General features: G+C 36.1%; 1 protein-coding gene across 28 annotated transcripts in view; it reads left to right on the top strand.

Annotated features, from left to right (window-relative positions):
* The window catches only part of SCAPER (S-phase cyclin A associated protein in the ER), a 555,380-nt gene that overhangs the window by 113,380 nt on the left and 419,642 nt on the right, over nucleotides 1–22,358 (top strand). For 18 of the 28 annotated variants that reach the window (XM_063716003.1, XM_063715995.1, XM_054531036.2 and 15 more), the window contains 2 exons: nucleotides 17,940–18,202; nucleotides 21,094–21,324. In XM_063716003.1, the coding sequence (XP_063572073.1) occupies nucleotides 17,940–18,202; nucleotides 21,094–21,324 (494 nt within the window). 28 annotated transcript variants of the gene reach the window in all.

Genomic DNA, 22,358 nt, shown 5'->3' with positions numbered 1-22,358 from the left:
AGAACATTCCAGGTCAAGATAGCTTCATGTGTTACTTCTTCCAAACTTTTAAGGTAAAAATAACGTGAATCTTATAGAAACTCTTCCTGAGGATAAAAAAGAGGACCATGTTTTAATGTTGCCAATGTAACCTTAATATCAAAATCTAACAAGGAAATTAAAACATTATCTCTTGAACATTGATGTACTTTTTTTTTGAGATGGAGTCTTGCTCTGTTGCCCAGGCTGGAGTGCAGTGGTGTAATCTTGGCTTACTGCAAGCTCTGCCTCCTGGGTTCACACCATTCTCCTGCCTCAGCCTCCTCAGTAGCTGGGATTACAGGCGCCCGCCACCACGCCTGGCTAATTTTTTTTGTATTTTTTAGTAGAGACGGGGTTTCACCATGTTAGCCAGGATGGTCTCGATCTCCTGACCTCGTGATCCACCCGCCTCGGCCTCCCAAAGTGCTGGGATACAGGTGTGAGCCACCGTACCCGGCCCCATTGATGTAAATATTTGAAACAAAATATTATTGAATTAAATACAATGATAAAAATAATATTTCACAGTAAGATTGGGATTATTCCAGGTGCACATCAGTTACTGGTTATATTGACTTGAATTTAGTACAACGTTCTTAATGACATTTGTGAAGTTTAAAAAATTGTACAAGTGTAAAAACTATGAAATGAAATGTAATTTTTAGTTTTGTGTACTCTGTCCTAAACTTCTAATTATTTAGAAGTTCTCTGACGGTTTAATTGCATGATTTGCTGTTCTTAAACATTCTTTATTATGGGAATAATTTTTTAGTATAGTTTGCACTGAAGGTTTGTTAAAAATATAATTTGTCTATAACTAATTTCTCGGTTTTAAAGAGACCTAAGTTATAGTTCCTAGTTTGATATACTCCTCTCTTGACTGCTTTAAATATTATTTCAATTAAAAAAATTATATGATAGTGTTTGTGTTGGCAATTTTATTGGTTAAAGGATTAGGTCCAATTTTAAGCAGTATTTCTTTCTATAAGGAAGCTTTCAAATAAGGGTGTTTTTTTTCCTTTAAAAAGTAAAATGAGTAGGCATAGTGCTTCTAAGGGTAAGCCAGTTAATTGGAAACTAAGATCTTTTGTTAAATGCTTAATTTTATAATTTATTTTTTCCCTCTTGGTATGTGTGGTTTTTATATGATTCATCTTACGATTTTTGTTTTAATTTACATTATATGTATTTAAAGACAAAGCATAAGTGTATTATATATGCTGAATTTTAATAATATTAAACAAATGAAAATTGAACACAAACTGGATATTATATAATTTAAGGCATTATTATTTTTCAGTTTCATAATGTTATATTTTTAAGAAAATGCCTATTTATATTCTTACAAAGATACATACTAAACAGTTATAAGAGAAATGTATTTGCCTTAAATTATTTCAGAAAAAATAATGGGGAAGGGGAATGGATTGAAAAAAGAATGTCAGAAATTGGGCTGGGTAGCTGTAGTTCTGTAGTCCCAGCTACTCAGAAGGCTGAGATGGGAGGATTGCTTGAGCCTATGGGTACTAGCCTGGGCAACATAGCGAGACCAGTCTCAAAAAAATAAAAAAAGAGAGGGACAAAATGCTGATAATTGTTGAAGCTGGATTATTGGAACATGGGGTTCATTATACTGTTTTCTCTATATTGTGTATTTGAGAACTTTCATAATAAAGAACTTTAAAAATCCACAAAACAGATGTAAACATACTTTTACTTAGAGGTTTCAAAGTCCATATCTATGAAGTAAAATATTACAGTTGCTGTCTGATAATATTTATTTAAAATAAACATACAACATATGAACATACAGTTTTGTACTTTAAAAAAATAGGGTAATGAATTAATATACCAGTTACAAGAATGAGCATTTTGGGTTTTGTTTTCTCCTGAAAATAAATTTTTTTTACCTTTAGTGACTCATGTGATGGTATGACACACTGTTCTATGATATACAGATTTATTTTGTTTTCATAGTAATATAGATTTTCAGTTTTGCAAAAATAAACCTCAAAAATTGTCTTTTTTCTGTTCATTTTTTATACCAGCTTTATTGAGATACAATTCACATACCATATAGTTTACTTGTTTAAAGTATATAGTTCATTGGTTTTTAGTATATTCACACATAATGTACAACTATCACAACAGTCAATTTTATAACATTTTCTTTACCTCATAAAGAAATTCCATACACTTTTTGCTGTCACTCCCGTAACCCCACATCCTCCACAGCTGTGTGGTGTTTTGGTGTTACCACAGAATTTTGTTTTACCTGTTTTTATATGTGCATTGTGGTTTTCATTTGCATTTCTTTATTGACTAATGATGTTGAACATGATGGGCTTATTTGCCCTTTGTATATCTTCTTCAGTGAAATGTTTGTTCATGTCTGCCTCTTTTCTACTTGAACTGTTTGTAATAATACAGTTCAGTTTTGAGAGTTCTCTGTGTATTCTAGACACTTGTGTTGTGTTGGATATTTTCTACCAGTCTGTCCTTTTCTTCACAGGGTGTTTTGCACAGCAAAAGTTTGAATTTTGATGAAGTATGATTGATTAGTTTTTTTAATAGATCATACTTGACGACTTTTGTCATCAAGTCTAAGAATTCATTGTCTACCCATAGGTTCTGAAGGTTTTTCTCTTACATTGCCTGGAAGTTTTATAGTTTAAAATTTTATTACTAAATCTGTGATCCATTTTGAGTTAATTTTTGTATAAAGTGTGTGTTTTAAGTCAAGGTTCATTTTTTGCCTGTGGATGTCCATTTACTCCACCAGTTTGTTGAAAATTCTTGACCAGGCTTGGTGGCTCACCTGTAATCCCAGCACTATGGGAGGCCAAGCCAGGAGGATTGCTTGAGTCTAGAGGTTCACGTCCAGCCTGGGCAACATAATGAGACCTTGCCTTTTACTAAAAATAAAAGATTAGCTGGGTGTGGTGGCATGTGTTTGTGGTCCCAGCTGCTCTGGAGGATCGCTGCATTCCAGCCTGGGGGAGAGAGTGAGACCTTGTCTAAAAATAAATAAATAAAAGAAAAATTCTTTTCTTTCTCTGTTGAATTGCATTTGCAATTTTATAAAAAATTAGCTGGCCATATAAGCGTGGGTGTATTTCTGGGTTCTATATTCTGTTTCATTGACTATATGTTTGTTGTTCCATCAATTCTATACTGATTTGATTAACTCTGTGGTAAGCCTTAATATTGGGTAGAGTGATTGCTTCTTTTCTTTTTCAGAATTGTTTTTAGCTATTTTAGGTCCTTTGTCTTTCTATATACGTTTTTTGAATAAACTTATTTACATCAAAAATGTTACTGGGAGTTTATAGAACAATTACGATGATAGATCAATTTAGAGAGAGTTAATCAGTTTAGAGAGAGTATCTTTACTATGCTGAATCTTGCAGCCTATGAACATGGAATGTCCCTCTATTTCTTTAGGCCTTCTTCTGTTTCTTTCATCAGCATTTTATAATTTTCAAGATAGACATTCTGTACTTTTTTGTTGGACTTAACAACTATTTCATTTTCTTTTTGCGATTATAAGTTTTAAATTTAATTTCCACACATTTATTATTAGTATATAGAAATGCAATGGACATTTAGAGTGTTGATCTTGTATCCTGCAACTTTACTGAACCCATATAATTCTTGAAGTTTTTATGTGTATTCTCTGGGATTTTCTATTATTATGTCATCTGAAAATAGGGACAGTTTTATTTCTTCCTTTCCTATCTGTATGTCTTTTTTCCTATGTTTTTGTTTTGTTTTTTGTGGCACTGTCTAGAATGTTCAGTACTATATTGAACAAGCTATTGAATAAGCATGGTGGATAGGAGACACCTTTCCCTTGTTCCAGATCTGGGAGGAAAGCAATTTTGCACCACTAAGTATTATGTTAGCTGTAGGTATTTTTGTGGATGTTCTTTATCAAGTTGAGGAAGTTACCCTCTATTATGATTTAATGCAAATTTTTATTATAAGTGGATGTTGGATTTTGTGAAATGCTTTTCCTGTATCAGTTGATATGATCTGATGATTTTTGTTATTTAGCCTATTGACAGTGGTGAATTACATTGATTGATTTTTTTTTTTTTTTTTTTTTTTGAGATGGAGTCTTGCCCTGTCACCCAGGCTGGAGTGCAATGGTACGATCTCAGCTCACTGCAACCTCTGCCTCTTGGGTTCAAGTGATTCTCCTGCCTTAGCCTCCCGAGTAGCTGGGATAACAGGCACGCGCCACCACGCCCAGCTAATTTTGGTGTCTTTAGTAGACACGGGGTTTCACCATGTTGGCCAGGCTGGTCTCGAACTCCTCACCTTGTGATCCGCCCACCTAGGCCTCCCAAAGTGCTGGGATTACAGGCATGAGCCACCGTGCCCAGCCCATTGATTTTTTTTATTATTATTATTATACTTTAAATTCTAGGGTACATGTACACAACGTGCAGGTTTGTTACACAGGTATACATGTGCCATGTTGGTGTGCTGCATCCATCAACTTGTTATTTGCATTAGGTATTTTTCCTAATGCTATCCCTCCCCCAGTCCCTCACTGCATGACAGGCCCCAGTGTATGATGTTCCCCACCCTGTGTTCAAGTGTTCGCATTGTTCAGTTCCCACCTATGAGTGAGAACATGCAGTGTTTGGTTTTCTGTTCTTGTGATAGTTTGCTGAGAATGATGGTTTCCAGCTTCATCCATGTCTCTACAAAGGACATGAACTCATCCTTTTTTATGGCTGCATAGTATTCCATGGTGTATATGTGCCACATTTTCTTAATCCAGTCTATCATTGATTGACATTTAGATTGGTTCCAAGTCTTTGCTATTGTGAATAGTGCCACAATAAACATACGTGTGCATATGTCTTTATAGTAGCATGATTTCTAATCCTTTGGGTATATACCCAGTAATGGGATTGCTGGGTCAAGTGGTATTTCTAGTTCTAGATCCTTGAGGAATTGCCACACTGTCTTCCACAATGGTTGAACTAATTGACACTCCCATCAACAGTGTAAAAGCATTCCTATTTCTCCATGTCCTCACCAGCATCTGTTGTTTCCTGACTTTTTAATGATCGCCATTCTAACTGGTGTGAGATGGTATCTCGTGGTTTTGATTTGCATTTCTCTGATGACCAGTGATGATGAGCATTTCTTCATGTGTCTGTTGGCTGCATAAATGTCTTCTTTTGAGAAGTGTCTGTGTTCATATCCTTTGCCCACTTTTTGATGGGGTTGTTTTTTTCTTGTAAATTTGTTTAAGTTCTTTGTAGATTCTGGATATTAGCCCTTTGTCAGATGAGTAGATTGAAAAATTTTCTCCCATTTTGTAGGATGCCTGTTCACTCTGATGGTAGTTTGCTGTGCTCTGCAGAAGCTCTTTAGTTTAATTAGATCCCATTTGTCAATTTTGGCTTTTGTTACCATTGCTTTTGGTGTTTTAGTCATGAAGTCTTTGCCCATGCTTATGTCCTGAATGGTATTGCCTAGGTTTTCTTCTAGGGTTTTTATGGTTTTAGGTCTAACATTTAAGTCTTTAATCCATCTTGAATTAATTTTTGTATAAGGTATAAGGAAGAGATCCAGTTTCAGCTTTCTACACATGGTGAGCCAGTTTTCCCAGCACCGTTTATGAAATAGGGAATCCTTTCCCCATTTCTTGTTTTTGTCAGGTTTGTCAAAGATCAGATGGTTGTAGATGTGTGGTGTTATTTCTGAGGCCTCTGTTTTTGTTCCATTGGTCTATATATCTGTTTTGATACCAGTACCATGCTGTTTTGGTTACTGTAGGCTTGTAGTATAGTTTGAAGTCAGGTAGTGTGTTGCCTCCAGTTTTGTTCTTTTTGCATAGGATTGTCTTGACAATGCGGGCTCTTTTTTGGTTCCATATGAACTTTAAAGTAGTTTTTTTCTGTAAAGAAAGTCATTGATAGCTTGATGGGGATGGCATTGAGTCTATAAATTACCTTGGGCAGTATGGCCGTTTTCATGATATTGATTCTTCCTATCCATGAGCATGGATTGTTCTTCCATTTGTTTGTGTCCTCTTTCATTTTGTTGCATAGTGGTTTGTAGTTCTCCTTGAAGAGGTCCTTCACATCCCTTGTAAGTTGGATTCTTAGATATTTTATTCTCTTTGAAGCAATTGTGAATGGGAGTTCACTCATGATTTGGCTCTCTGTTTGTCTGTTATTGGTGTATAGGAATGCCTGTGGTTTTTGCACCTTGATTTTGTATCCTGAGGCTTTGCTGAAGTTGCTTATCAGGTTAAGCAGATTTTGGGCAGAGATGATGGGTTTTTTAAATATACAATCATGTCATCTGCAAACAGGGACAATTTGACTGCCTCTTTTCGTAATTGAATACCCTTTCTTTCTTTCTCTTGCCTGATTACCCTGGCCAGAACTTCCAACACTATGTTGAAGGAGAGTGGTGAGAAAGGGCATCCTTGTCTTGTGCCAGTTTTCAAATGGAATGCTTCCAGTTTTTGCCCATTCAGTGAGATATTGCCTGTGTGTTTGTCATAAATAGCTCTTATTATTTTGAGATACATCCCATCACTACCTAGTTTATTGAGAGTTTTTAGCATGAAGTGCTGTTGAATTTTGTCAAAGGCCTTTTCTGTATCTATTGAGATAATTGTGGTATTTGTCTTTTGTTCTGTTTATATAATGGATTACATTTATTGATTTGTGTATGTTGAACCAGCCTTGCATCCCAGGGATGAAGCCACCTTGATCGTGGTGGATAAGCTTTTTGATGTGCTGCTGGATTTGGTTTGCCAGTATTTTATTGAGGACTTTCGCATCAATGTCCATCAGGGAGATTGGTCTAAAATTCTCTTTTTTTGTTGTGTCTCTGTCAGGCTTTGGTATCAGGATGATGCTGGTCTCATAAAATGAGTTAGGGAGGATTCTCTTTTTTTCTATTGATTGGAATAGTTTCAGAAGGAGTGTTACCATCTCCTATTTGTACCTCTGGTAGAAGTCGGCTGTGAATCTGTCTGGTCCTGGGCTTTTTTTGGTTTGTAGGCTATTAATTATTGCCTCTATTTCAGAACCTGTTATTGGTCTATTCAGAGATTCAACTTCTTCCTGGTTTAGTCTTGGGAGGGTGTATGTGTCCAGGAATTTATCCATTTCTTCTAGATTTTCTAGTTTATTTGCGTAGAGGTGTTTGTAGTATTCTCTAATGGTAGTTTGTATTTCTGTGGGATCTGTGGTGATATCCCCTTCATCATTTTTTATTGTGTATATTTGATTCTTCTCTCTTTTCTTGTTTGTCAGTCTTGCTAGTGGTCTATCAATTTTGTTGATCTTTTCAAAAAAAACAGCTCCTGGATTCATGTATTTTTTGAAGGATTTTCTTGTGTCTCTGTCCCCTTCAGTTCTGCTCTGATCTTAGTTATTTCTTGCCTTCTGCTAGCTTTTGAATGTGTTTGCTGTTGCTTCTCTAGTTCTTTTAATTGTGATATTAGGGTGTCAATTTTAGATCTTTCCTGCTTTCTCTTGTGGGCATTTAGTGCTATAACTTTCCCTTTACACACTGTTTTAAATGTGTCCCAGAGATTCTGGTACGTTGTGTCTTTGTTCTGCTTGGTTTCAAAGAACATCTTTATTTCTGCCTTCATTTCGTTATTTACCCAGTAGTCATTCAGGAGCAGATTGTTCTGTTTCCATGTAGTTGTGAAGTTTTGAGTGAGTTTCTTAGTCCTGAGTTCTAGTTTGATTGCACTGTGGTCTGAGAGATAGTTTGTTGTGATTTTTGTTCTTTTACATTTGCTGAGGAGTGCTTTACTTTCAATTATGTGGTCAGTTTTAGAATAAGTGCTATGTGGTGCTGACAAGAATGTATATTCTGTTGATTTGGGTTGGAGAGTTCTGTAGATGTCTGTTAGGTCCACTTGGTGCGGAGCTGAGTTCAAGTCTTGGATATCTTTGCTAACCTTCTGTCTCATTGATCTGTCTAATATGGACAGTGGGGTGTTAAAGTCTCCCATTATTATTGTGTGGGAGTCTAAGTCTCTTTGTATATATACCTATATATACCTATATATCTATATACCTATATATGTCTATATAGCTACATATCTATATATCTATATATATCTTTATATATATATATTTATTTCTTTGTGTATATAGGTATATATAGGTATATATATACGTATATATAGATAGGTATATATATACACCTATCTATATATACCTATATATATACACCTATATATACCTGTATACATACCCATATACATACCTATATATATATACACACCTATATATATATATATGTATATAGGTAAGTATATGGGTATGTATACAGGTATATATACATATATACTATATATATATGCACACACACACACTTATGTGTTGAAATAATTAAAGAGTTTATAGCATCCCAGCCTGTGTGATTTAATTTGGATATTTAGAACATTTACATTTAAGGTAATTATTGATAAATCTGTTCATTTTATTATTTCTGTTTTCTCTCTTTGAACTGCTTTGCATTTCGTGCCTGTCTATGGGGTACCTGAAAGTTTTTTTGATTTTTTTTTGATTTACTCATAGTATTTTAAACAATATTGATTTGTATAGGTTCCTTAGTGGTTACTTTAGGTATAACATTATACATATGTCGTTTATCATAGTCTACTGATATTGGCATACACCACTGTGAGTGAAATTTAGAAACCTTACCTTTTAGTTGGTTTCCTTAACTCTCTCCATTTTTAAAATATAATTATCTCAAATATTTTATCTGTGTACATTGAGCACTACTTCAGTTGGTGATACAATTTTGCATTACTATGAAAGATAATTCAAAAAATTCATGAGAAGGATAATTATACAGATGAGTCCCAACTTATGACTTTTCAACTTTATGATGGTGTGATAGCAATATGCATTCAATGGAAACCATATTTTGAGTATCCATGCAATCTTACCCAACAGCTGAAAGTATTTTTCACTATCAGTATAGTATTCAATAAATTACATGAGTTATTTAACACTGTATTATAAAATAGACTTTGTATTAGATGATTTTGCCCAGCTGTAGGCTCTTAGTGTTCTCAGCATATTTAAGGTAGTCTAGGCTAGTTGTGTTTGGTAGGGTAAGTGTATTAAATCCATTTTTGATTTGATATTTCAGACTTACTGTGTATGGGTTTATCAGGTTGTGACCACATTGTAAGTTGAGGAGCAACTGGTATTTACCTCCATTTTTAACCATTCCAATGTTCTTTCCTTTTTGAAGTTTCAAACCTTCTTTTATTATTTATTTATTTATTTACTTTTTTGTGATGGAGTTTTGCTCTTGTTGCCCAGGCTAGAATGCCATGGTGCGATCTCAGCTCACTGCAACCTCCACATCCCAGGTACAAGCGATTCTTCTGTCTCAGTCTCCCAAGTAGCTCAGATTACAGGCATGTGCCACCATGTCTGGCTAACTTTTTTGTATTTAGTAGAGATGGGGTTTCACCATGTTAGGCTGGTCGTGAACTTCTGACCTCAGGTGATCCACCCCCCTTGGCCTCCTAAAATGCTGGGATTACAGGCATGTGCCACCATGCCTGGCCTCAGACCTTCTTTTGTTAAATTTCATTTCTCTTTTGGGAACTTTCTTTAGCCATTTATTAAAGGTACTTTTGCTAGTAATTTATTCTCTTAGTTTTTCTTTTATCTGTGAATGCCTTTATTCTCCTTTCATTCTGAATGGTATGTTCACCACATATATTAATAAAATTCACAATGGGCAGTTCTTTCAGTCCCTTGATAAATGTGCCACTTCCTCTTGGCTTCCATTGTTTCAGATGAGGAATCTGCTGTGATTTGAATTGGTGTTTCTCTATAGGTAATACATCTTCTGACTGCTTTCAAGATTTTTTTGTGTGTATTCAGAGGTTTAATTATGATTTTTCTTTCTTTTTTTTTTTACATTTGTTTATTATTATTATTATTATTATTATTATCATTATTATACTTTAGGTTTTATGGTACATGTGCGCAATGTGCAGGTAAGTTACATATGTATACATGTGCCATGCTGGTGCGCTGCACCCACCAACTTGTCATCTAGCATTAGGTATATCTCCCAATGCTATCCCTCCCCCCTCCCCCCACCCCACAACAGTCCCCGAAGTGTGATGTTCCCCTTCCTGTGTCCATGTGTTCTCATTGTTCAATTCCCACCTATGAGTGAGAATATGCGGTGTTTGGTTTTTTGTTCTTGCGATGGTTTACTGAGAATGATGATTTCCAGTTTCATCCATGTCCCTACAAAGGACGTGAACTCATCATTTTTTATGGCTGCATAGTATTCCATGGTGTATATGTGCCACATTTTCTTAATCCAGTCTATCATTGTTGGACATTTGGGTTGGTTCCAAGTCTTTGCTATTGTGAATAATGCGGCAATAAACATACATGTGCATGTGTCTTTATAGCAGCATGATTTATAGTCCTTTGGGTATATACCCAGTAATGGGATGGCTGGGTCGAATGGAATTTCTAGTTCTAGATCCCTGAGGAATCGCCACACTGACTTCCACAATGGTTGAACTAGTTTACAGTCCCACCAACAGTGTAAAAGTGTTCCTATTTCTCCACATCCTCTCCAGCACCTGTTGTTTCCTGACTTTTTAATGATTGCCATTCTAACTGGTGTGAGATGGTATCTCATTGTGGTTTTGATTTGCATTTCTCTGATGGCCAGTGATGGTGAGCATTTTTTCATGTGTTTTTTGGCTGCATAAATGTCTTCTTTTGAGAAGTGTCTGTTCATGTCCTTCGCCCACTTTTTGATGGGGTTGTTTGTTTTTTTCTTGTAAATTTGTTTGAGTTCATTGTAGATTGTGGATATTAGCCCTTTGTCAGATGAGTAGGTTGCGAAAATTTTCTCCCATTTTGTAGGTTGCCTGTTCACTCTGATGGTAGTTTCCTTTGCTGTGCAGAAGCTCTTTAGTTTAATTAGATCCCATTTGTCAATTTTGGCTTTTGTTGCCATTGCTTTTGGTGTTTTAGACATGAAGTCCTTGCCCATGCCTATGTCCAGAATGGTAATGCCTAGGTTTTCTTCTAGGGTTTTTCTGGTTTTAGGTCTAACATTTAAGTCTTTAATCCATCTTGAATTGATTTTTGTATAAGGTGTAAGGAAGGGATCCAGTTTCAGCTTTCTACATATGGCTAGCCAGTTTTCCCAGCACCATTTATTAAATAGGGAATCTTTCCCCATTTCTTGTTTTTGTCAGGTTTGTCAAAGATCAGATACTTGTAGATATGTGGCATTATTTCTGACGGCTCTGTTCTGTTCCATTGATCTATATCTCTGTTTTGGGACCAGTACCATGCTGTTTTGGTTACTGTAGCCTTGTAGTATAGTTTGAAGTCAGGTAGTGTGATGCCTCCAGCTTTGTTCTTTTGGCTTAGGATTGACTTGGCGATGCGGGCTCTTTTTTGGTTCCATATGAACTTTAAAGTAGTTTTTTCCAATTCTGTGAAGAAAGTCATTGGTAGCTTGATGGGGATGGCATTGAATCTGTAAATTACCTTGGGAAGGATGGCCATTTTCATGATATTGATTCTTCCTACCCATGAGCATGGAATGTTCTTCCATTTGTTTGTATCCTCTTTTATTTCCTTGAGCACTGGTTTGTAGTTCTCCTTGAAGAGGTCTTTCACATCCCTTGTAAGTTGGATTCCTAGGTATTTTATTCTCTTTGAAGCAATTGTGAATGGGAGTTCACTCATGATTTGGCTCTCTGTTTGTCTGTTATTGATGTATAAGAATGCTTGTGATTTTTGCACATTGATTTTGTATCCTGAGACTTTGCTGAAGTTGCTTATCAGCTTAAGGAGATTTTGGGCTGAGACAATGGGGTTTTCTAGATATACTATCATGTCATCTGCAAACAAGGACAATTTGACTTCCTCTTTTCCTAATTGAATAACCTTGATTTCCTTCTCCTGCCTAATTGCCCTGGCCAGAACTTCCAACACTATGTTGAATAGAAGTGGCGAGAGAGGGCATCCCTGTCTTGTGCCAGTTTTCAAAGGGAATGCTTCCAGTTTTTGCCCATTCAGTACGATATTGGCTGTGGGTTTGTCATAAATAGCTCTTAGTATTTTGAGATACGTCCCATCAATTCCTAATTTATTGAGAGTTTTTAGCATGAAGGGTTGTTGAATTTTGTCAAAGGCCTTTTCTGCATCTATTGAGATAATCATGTTTTTGTCTTTGGTTCTGTTTATATGCTGGATTACATTTATTGATTTGCGTATATTGAACCAGCCTTGCATCCCAGGGATGAAGCCCACTTGATCATGGTGGATAAGCTTTTTGATGTGCTGCTGGATTCTGTTTGCCAGTATCTTATTGAGGATTTTTGCATCAATGTTCATCAAGGATATTGGTCTAAAATTCTCTTTTTTGGTTGTGTCTCTGCCAGGCTTTGGTATCAGGATGATGCTGGCCTCATAAAATGAGTTAGGGAGGATTCCCTCTTTTTCTATTGATTGGAATAGTTTCAGAAGGAATGGTACCAGCTCCTCCTTGTACCTCTGGTAGAATTCGGCTGTGAACCCATCTGGTCCTGGACTTTTTTTGGTTGGTAAGCTATTGATTATTGCCACAATTTCAGCTCCTGTTATTGGTCTATTCAGAGATTCAACTTCTTCCTGATTTAGTCTTGGGAGGGTGTATGTGTTGAGGAATTTATCCATTTCTTCTAGATTTTCTAGTTTATTTGCGTAGAGATGTTTGTAATATTCTCTGATGGTAGTTTGTATTTCTGTGGGATCGGTGGTGATATCCCCTTTATCATTTTTTATTGCATCTATTTGATTCTTCTCTCTTTTTTTCTTTATTAATCTTGCTAGCGGTCTATCAATTTTGTTGATCCTTTCAAAAAACCAGCTCCTGGATTCATTTATTTTTTGAAGGGTTTTTTGTGTCTCTATTTCCTTCAGTTCTGCTCTGATTTTAGTTATTTCTTGCCTTCTGCTAGCTTTTGAATGTGTTTGCTCTTGCTTTTCTAGTTCTTTTAATTGTGATGTTAGGGTGTCAATTTTGGATCTTTCCTGCTTTCTCTTGTGGGCATTTAGTGCTATAAATTTCCCTCTACACACTGCTTTGAATGTATCCCAGAGATTCTGGTATGTTGTGTCTTGGTTCTCGTTGGTTTCAAAGAACATCTTTATTTCTGCCTTCATTTCATTATGTACCCAGTAGTCATTCAGGAGCAGATTGTTCAGTTTCCACGTAGTTGAGCGGTTTTGAGTGAGATTCTTAATCCTGAGTTCTAGCTTGATTGCACTGTGATCTGAGAGACAGTTTGTTACAATTTCTGTTCTTTTACATTTATTGAGGAGAGCTTTACTTCCAAGTATATGGTCAATTTTGGAATAGGTGTGGTGTGGTGCTGAAAAAAATGTATATTCTGTTGATTTGGGGTGGAGAGTTCTGTAGATGTCTATTAGGTCCGCTTGGTGCAGAGCTGAGTTCAATTCCTGGGTATCCTTGTTGACTTTCTGTCTCATTGATCTGTCTAATGTTGACAGTGGGGTGTTAAAGTCTCCCATTATTAATGTGTGGGAGTCTAAGTCTCTTTGTAGGTCACTCAGGACTTGCTTTATGAATCTGGGTGCTCCTGTATTGGGTGCATATATATTTAGGATAGTTAGCTCTTCTTGTTGAATTAATCCCTTTACCATTATGTAATGGCCTTCTTTGTCTCTTTTGATCTTTGTTGGTTTAAAGTCTGTTTTATCAGAGACTAGGATTGCAACCCCTGCCTTTTTTTGTTTTCCATTTGCTTGGTAGATCTTCCTCCATCCTTTTATTTTGAGCCTATGTGTGTCTCTGCACGTGAGATGGGTTTCCTGAATACAGCACACTGATGGGTCTTGAGTCTTTATCCAATTTGCCAGTCTGTGTCTTTTAATTGGAGCATTTAGTCCATTTACATTTAAAGTTAATATTGTTATGTGTGAATCTGATCCTGTCATTGTGATGTTAGCTGGATATTTTTCTCGTTAGTTGATGCAGTCTCTTCCTAGTCTCGATGGTCTTTACATTTCGGTATGATTTTGCAGTGGCTGGTACCGGTTGTGCCTTTCCATGTTTAGCGCTTCCTTCAGGAGCTCTTTTAGGGCAGGCCTGGTGGTGACAAAATCTCTCAGCATTTGCTTGTCTGTAAAGTATTTTATTTCTCCTTCACTTATGAAGCTTAGTTTGGCCGGATATGAAATTCTGGGTTGAGAATTCTTTTCTTTAAAAATGTTGAATATTGGCCCCCACTCTCTTCTGGCTTGTAGGGTTTCTGCCGAGAGATCCGCTGTTAGTCTGATGGGCTTCCCTTTGATGGTAACCCGACCTTTCTCTCTGGCTGCCCTTAACATTTTTTCCTTCATTTCAACTTTGGTGAATCTGACAATTATGTGTCTTGGAGTTGCTCTTCTCGAGGAGTATCTTTGTGGTGTTCTCTGTATTTCCTGAATCTGAATGTTGGCCTGCCTTGCTAGATTGGGGAAGTTCTCCTGGATAATATCCTGCAGAGTGTTTTCCAACTTGTTTCCATTCTCCCCGTCACTTTCAGGTACACCAATCAGACGTAGATTTGGTCTTTTCACATAGTCCCACATTTCTTGGAGGCTTTGCTCGTTTCTTTTTATTCTTTTTTCTCTAAACTTCCCTTCTCGCTTCATTTCATTCATTTCATCTTCCAGGGCTGATACCCTTTCTTCCATTTGATCGCATCGGCTCCTGAGGCTTCTGCATTCTTCACGTAGTTCTCGAGCCTTGGTTTTCAGCTCCATCAGCTCCTTTAAGCACTTCTCTGTATTGGTTATTCTAGTTATACATTCTTCTAAATTTTTTTCAAAGTTTTCAACTTCTTTGCCTTTGGTTTGAATATCCTCCCGTAGCTCGGAGTAATTTGATCGTCTGAAGCCTTCTTCTCTCAGCTCGTCAAAGTCATTCTCCGTCCAGCTTTGTTCCATTGCTGGTGAGGAACTGCGTTCCTTTGGAGGAGGAGAGGTACTCTGCTTTTTAGAGTTTCCAGTTTTTCTGCTCTGTTTTTTCCCCATCTTTGTGGTTTTATCTACTTTTGGTCTTTGATGATGGTGATGTACAGATGGGTTTTTGGTGTGCATGTCCTTTCTGTTAGTTTTCCTTCTAACAGACAGGACCCTCAGCTGCAGGTCTGTTGGAGTACCTGGCCGGCCGTGTGAGGTGTCAGTCTGCCCCTGCTGGGGGGTGCCTCCCAGTTAGGCTGCTCGGGGGTCAGGGGTCAGGAACCCACTTGAGGAGGCAGTCAGCCGGTTCTCAGATGTCCAGCTGCGTGCTGGGAGAACCACTGCTCTCCTCACAGCTGTCGGACAGGGACATTTAAGTCTGCAGAGGTTACTGCTGTCTTTTTGTTTGTCTGTGCCCTGCCCCCAGAGGTGGAGCCTACAGAGGCAGGCAGGCCTCCTTGAGCTGTGGTGGGCTCCACCCAGTTCAAGCTTCCAGGCTGCTTTGTTTACCTAAGCGAGCCTGGGCAATGGCGGGCGCCCCTCCCCCAGCCTCGCTGCCGACTTGCCGTTTGATCTCAGACTGCTGTGCTAGCAATCAGCGAGACTCCGTGGGCTTAGGACCCTCTGAGCCAGGTGCGGGCTATACTCTCCTGGGGCACCGTTTCCTAAGCCCGTCGGAAAAGCACAGTATTCGGGTGGGAGTGGCCCGATTTTCCAGGTGCCGTCTGTCACCCCTGGAAGGGGAACTCCCTGACCCCTTGCGCTTCCCGAGTGAGGCAATGCCTCGCCCCTGCTTCGGCTGGCGCACGGTGCACTCACCCACTGACCTGCGCCCACTGTCTGGCACTCCCTAGTGAGATGAACATGGTACCTCAGATGGAAATGCAGAAATCACCCGTCTTCTGCGTCGCTCGCGCTGGGAGCTGTAGACCGGAGCTCTGATTTTTCTTTGTCTTTACTTTTGAGAGCTTTAATTATGATGTGTCTTACTATGGACTTTTTTCGGTTTATCATATTTGGGATTCACTTACTTATATTCACTTCTCTGTTTCACTAAATTTAGGAATTTTTCAGCCATTATTTTTTCAATACTTTTTCAGTATTGAATAGTATTTCTTTTTCCTGTCCTCTCCTTCTTGAACTCTAGTAACTCAAATATTGTCTCACAGGTTCTGAGATTGTTCTTGTTCTTGTGATACCTTTGCAGCAAAAGTATCAAACCAACTTGCATCACTTCCTTTCCTCCTACCTGTTTTATAAGCTCAGCTCCCTGCTTGGCCACCCTCACGCTAAGGAGGGAAGAAGTGGAAGCAGGACTGACTCATACCACCTTGTTGTTGTAGGTTGGGGTGGGATCCTAGCTCCCTGCTGGGTTCCGCTGACATAAGGAAAAGGAAAGGGGGAATCCCAGTGTCAAACAAATCTGCCCCCCACTACTTTTTCTGCCTCATTGATGCTGGTGATAGCAGAAGCTCAAGTTTCTATAGGGCCCTGCTGATACTGGGTGAGGGTGAGAGCTAGTGAGAGGAGGCTTTTTTCACTATTGGGCCCTACTGATGCTACTTGGATAGGGGAATTGGAGTACCATCTATTTCTGTTAGGTGGGAGATGGAAGTTAAGCTCCCAGTTTACCCCTACTGAAACCATGGGGAGCAGGGGTTCCACTGGTGTTTGGCTGCAGTAGAGTGGATATTGCTAAAGAGATTTTCTGTTTTGTTAGGCCACCCTTTTTTCTGTGCTTTGTCTTGGCAAAAGAGGCATTTCTTGATGCCTGTTTTGTCTTTACCTATTGATATTTTTGGAGACTGTTGCAGCATCCTCTCTGGAATATATAGGAGGCAGTAAGGAAACCCAGGGAACACACCAGTTTGCTGCTTTTCAAGTCCCCCAAATCCCAAGGTAGTCTACTGTAGTCTATCTCTCAGTGTCTTCCTATGCTTGATGTGTTTTATCTAGGGTTTTTAATTGTAAGATGGAGGGCCTGAAATGAAGGAATGGTTACTTCATTTTGGCCAGAACTGGAATTCTTTATATTAGTTTTGAAAGACTGTAATTAGCCAATAAAAATTTAAAATTGGGGCTATAAGCACCACTATACATATCAATACCTCAACATTGTCATATTTTAGAGACAGATTCTTATTTATTTTAGGCTATTTTTTGTGATTTTTTTTAGGCTATTTTGCTGTGTAGCTTTGAACGTAGGCCCTTAGTTTCCATGTATATGTGGTGAAATATTAGACTAGATCCTCTTGGGTGCTATCAGTTAATATCCTATAATTTTATCCTAAAAATAGTTTATTTAAGTCAAGATATGCTGTTGGTGCTGGAATAGAGGAAAGAACTTGGACTTTGGAGGTAGATGTTTGGATTCTGAAAGATGAAGAGACAGTTTTTATATAGCCATTAGGATGGACACCAGAACCAATGTACCTAGACTAGCATTTTGGCATTACCTTTACTCTGTGCGTGATCTGGGATAAATTACTTAATTTCTCTTTGTCTCAGTTTCCTCATTGCTTAAATGGGTATGATAATACTGATCTTATAGGATTATTGTGAAGATTAAAAGAGATATTATATGTAGAGCACTTAAAACAGTGCTCACACATAGTATTAACTATTTAAATATTTATTATTACTCACTGACTATATGGCCTTAGGTCAGCCTTAATCTGAATTTCAGTTTTGTCATTTGTAAAGTAGGAATAATTATACATATATTTATTTAAATATGTATATACAAATATACATTTTGTACAATACTTACTCTCATATTTGTATATTAGTTATATTTGTTGGGAATTAAATTGGAAAATGTTTTTATTCTATGAGTTTCCAAATATTTTTATCATCTAAATAAATCTTGATTTGTTTTTTACTTTAATTGCATAGAACGGAAAGATGCTGAAGGATGGGAGACTGTTCAGAGAGGAAGGCCTATTCGTTCTCGATCAACAGCAGTGATGCCAAAAGTTTCATTGGTAACAGAAGCTGCAAGATCAAAGGATGACAGTGATAAAGAAAATGTATGTCTTTTACCTGATGAAAGCATACGGGAAGGTGAATTTGTTGGAGATGGATCTTCTAATACTATAGAATCTCATTGCAAAGACTCATTACACTCTTGTGACCATCCTCTTGCCGAAAAAACCCAGGTAGTACATTCTGAAAATCCTTTTACTGTCTTTTTCAAAGGTGTGTGTGTACATGTGTACTGGAATGTCTTAGTTTTGTACTTCATTTTTTAACTTACTCTGAAAATTTTCAGGTCTATAGACCTATAGAAAAGTGGCAAGAATAGAACAACGAACTCCTCCCATACTGTTCGCCTACATTCACAAATTAACATTTGCCACATTTTTTCTTTTCTGTTGTTACATACTACACATACATGTTAAATGCTTAACATTTGAGAGTAATGTGCAAACATCATAAGCATTCACCTTTAAATCCTAGAGCATGGATCTCCAAAGAACAAAGACATTTATTTATATAACCACATTACAATTATAAAATTCAGAGAATTTGATATCTATGTATTATTTAATTTATAGTCTATATTTAAAGTTTTTTAGTTTTCCCAATAATTTTTTTTTAAATAGAATTTCCTCCAGGATGCAATGTGGAATTACTCAGTTCATTTGGTATGTTTCTTCAATATATTTCATTGAATATAGTTCCTCCACCTGTTTTGTCTTTCATGACATTAATAGTTTTGAAGAATACATTTTAGGGTTTTTTTGTACATTGTCCTTTGTCCATAATTCATTTTAGCTTATGCATTTTTGATAGGAATAAAGTGATTGTCCTTAGTGTCAAATCTAGAGGCATATGATATCAGTTTGGTTAGGTTTGTTATTAACTTTGAGTACTTGGTTAAGGTGATGTCTTTGTGCCTCATTTGCAGTGTTAAAATTTGAACTTATTCTACTTACTGAAAATTGAGTATAATTTGCTAATAATATTTAATATAATTCCTTAAAGTTAATATTCCCAGTATTTCTTCTGTGAGTTGAGTTGATGTTTATTTTACTTATTTGATGAACTAGTTTATAGTTTTAGGTATTTGTTTATATAAAGATTCATGTTCCGTTGGTGTAATTTTATGTAAAATGACTAATGAAATATAGGAGCTTTTTTAAAATATCATACTACAGGAACTAAATAGATCAGTTGTAAAATGGTTGTAATATCTTTGGTCCAGAATAATACCTGCTTTTTAAAATTCTCTGTCTTTTTACCTGTAGGATTTTTTCAACTGGAAATGCTCCTCAAATTCCTTATCTTCCTTTACTGATGAGAATGACTCTTAATATTGTTTCTGATCTATAAACTCTTTAATGCGTATTGGTTTTATGCCTGTGTGAGATTGCAGATTCCTTTTGGGCAGTATTTTATGTTGCTTTTTAATTTCTTACAATATGGAAAAGTCCTAAATGCATAGGAAGTAATTGGTATACATTTGTTGGATGTAACTTTAAGAAACTCTTTAGTGTTGTAAGCTACATTAGAGATACTTAGTGAATAAACTACTTTTTATAATACTTAACAAACAGCTAGCATTTTTGCTGTGTTCAGCTAAAAAATATAACTTAGTATGAAAATTATGCAGTGTGTGTAGTGAATAAACCTATATGCTATTGAGATTTCAGGAATAATCTGTACATAGAACTTTTCGACAAGTAAACTATTGCTAAAATTTTTCAGTATAAAAGTTCACTGCTGATGGCAGCCAAGTTAATGATATTTGTTTTCTCCACTGTCATTCTGAAGATGGAATTAGCATATTAATGTCTTTACTTCATATTTTAGCTTTGATTTTGTTATACAAATGATACTGGGTTTTTTAATAAGTGGGATTGAGTAGTGTACACATAAGTAATGCTAATATAAATATTACCAAGAAGATTATAAACCATGGCGACTGACATATAAATAATGTTGATAGCAGTATAAACAATGTTATATCATTTAAATAATGCTTTTGCTAAAATCAACACTTTGGGACACTTTAAGTTCTGACCAATAGTAGAATTTTTAAAGTAGTTTATGAGACTTAGCCAAGTTTGATATTTGTATAAATAATTAATCAAACTGGGGGGAGGTTTATGGCCACTGCAGTGTTTATCTAATGTTTATTTAAGAAGTGATGGGAGTTTTAAATTCATAATTTTAGATTTTAGTTCCTTGACTTAGAGTATCATTGGAAAACACAGTACTATTGTTTCTCTTCTCTGTCCAAAGTGAAAATAAAGGCTTGACTCTACTAAATTGGAAGGTTTTTAAAAAATGGATATGTATTTAGCCTAAGCCAGTGTTTGCTTTTTATATTGTATTTACATTTCTGTTGGTTTGTTGTTAAATATTCCTAAAGGGGAATAGGGAAGATATCTAAATCTAAAGTGTATGAATGTCATAATGAGACACTACATGCTTTCAATCTTCACCCTTAGGTCATGCTTTTCTCTTTCAGATCTGAGAATTAGGATCATGTACCATATGAATTTTAAACAAAGATACTTGAGATCATGTTAATATTATCTGAAGAGAATAAGTTTTATATTTTTATGTAAAATGCCCTCCAAATATATTGTTGTAAAAATTGGTTTCAGGATTTTTTCAAAAGTGCTGAATGTCCTCATTTGATATTAGACCGTCTTTGCAAAAGACCATGTGAATACTTTTGGTTGTATGAGTATAATACAGTGAATGAATGCCTCATACTTGTGACTAGATTTCATTTGCGAAGGATATAAAATATTCATCACAAATTGGCCTACTACAAGAAAATTACAATATAAATTGCTTAATTTCTTAGAAAACTTTGGATAGTGCCCAGTACATAGTAGGCATGCAGGTAAAATTTGTGCTTAATTGTCCCTGTCCTTTTGTTACACTCGAAACATACAAAAAAGATGAGTAAATTTTCTGTCATCCAGTCAAGTACCTCTTCATAGTTAATAGGTTAAGCAAAATCATCTCTTCTTCTAAAGTGGAATAGTTGATATTTTTTAATTATCTCTGATTCATTCTCTACGTTTGTTAGTTCACAGTGAGTACATTGGATGATGTGAAGAATTCTGGCAGTATTCAAGACAATTATGTTCGAACTTCTGAAATATCTGCTGTCCACATTGATACAGAGTGTGTTTCAGTTATGCTGCAAGCTGATGCACCTCCTTTACAAGTAAATGAAGAAAAATTTCCAGCAGAGAAAGCAAGGATAGAAAATGAAATGGACCCTTCAGATATTTCAAATGTGAGTGCTGCTAACTTGGTAAGAACAACTTATTAGAATTCTGAGTATATTTAAGAGGCATAAACCCCAATAATAATAACTTGTATGATTTATACTTTTTAAAGCATTTTTATATATGTTATTTCATTTTAACATTTTATTCTTTTGGTAAACTTTTGATATAGTTAAGATTCTTGTTTTTTAGAGGAAGAAAGTGAGATTGTGAGAGTTAAGTGACTTGTTCAAAATCATTTGGCTTGTATGTGATTTGATCAAATGCTCTTAGCCCAGAATTAAGAATCTAAACTAGTAACAATAAAGTCTTCCATGCTACATCTAGCATTCTGATAGATGGCAAATGGTGTCTGCTAGACTTAGTTTTAAAAACTTTCTTAACAGAGTGCTTTAGACAGCCACTATCATTTGCTTGGAGTTGGTCTTTAAGATGAAATTTATTTACCATCCCTAATCCAAAATCTCTAAAAATGCATTGATTTGTGATTATTTATAGATATATGGTTTTGGATGATAACATATTTCTACCCATCTCTTCCTTTTGCTCATTTTAGTATTAAGATACTTGACCTGGGGATAATCCAGAATAAATCATGCTAACTTTGTTTAAAAACTAACTTTCCAAAGAAATAGGCACATATAAAAAGCTGTGAAAAATTACTTAATTTTTATTTTTTAAAGGCTGCTGTGCACTATAATTTCTTCTAAAATTTAATGCCTAATGCTGACAGATCTTAACAACACATGGTATTAGGTAAAATTGTACATTTTATAGGGATAATAACAGTAGAGATGAAACTTGATATAGGTTGTTTAAGGGTGAAAAGGAAAATAAAGGTTATAGTAATACAAAAAACAAATGTTTAGATTCTTTTAATAAGGTAGAACAATTAATTTTCATCTTGTGTCTTTTAGTAATGAACATTTCTAAATGTTGAACATAATTATGGTCAAATAAGTAGTGAGTTTATTGTATGGGGTGGAATTTGGTCATTTATTTTGTTTTAGTAGTTGTATATCAAATTGTATATTTTTCAGTTTGATTCTGTGAGAATCAA

The sequence above is a fragment of the Pongo abelii genome, chromosome 16 (genome assembly GCF_028885655.2).
Source record: "Pongo abelii isolate AG06213 chromosome 16, NHGRI_mPonAbe1-v2.0_pri, whole genome shotgun sequence".
NCBI classification, from domain to species: Eukaryota; Metazoa; Chordata; class Mammalia; order Primates; family Hominidae; genus Pongo; species Pongo abelii.
Note: the sequence above shows the minus strand (reverse complement) of the source record. Positions and strands in the feature narration are given on the sequence as shown.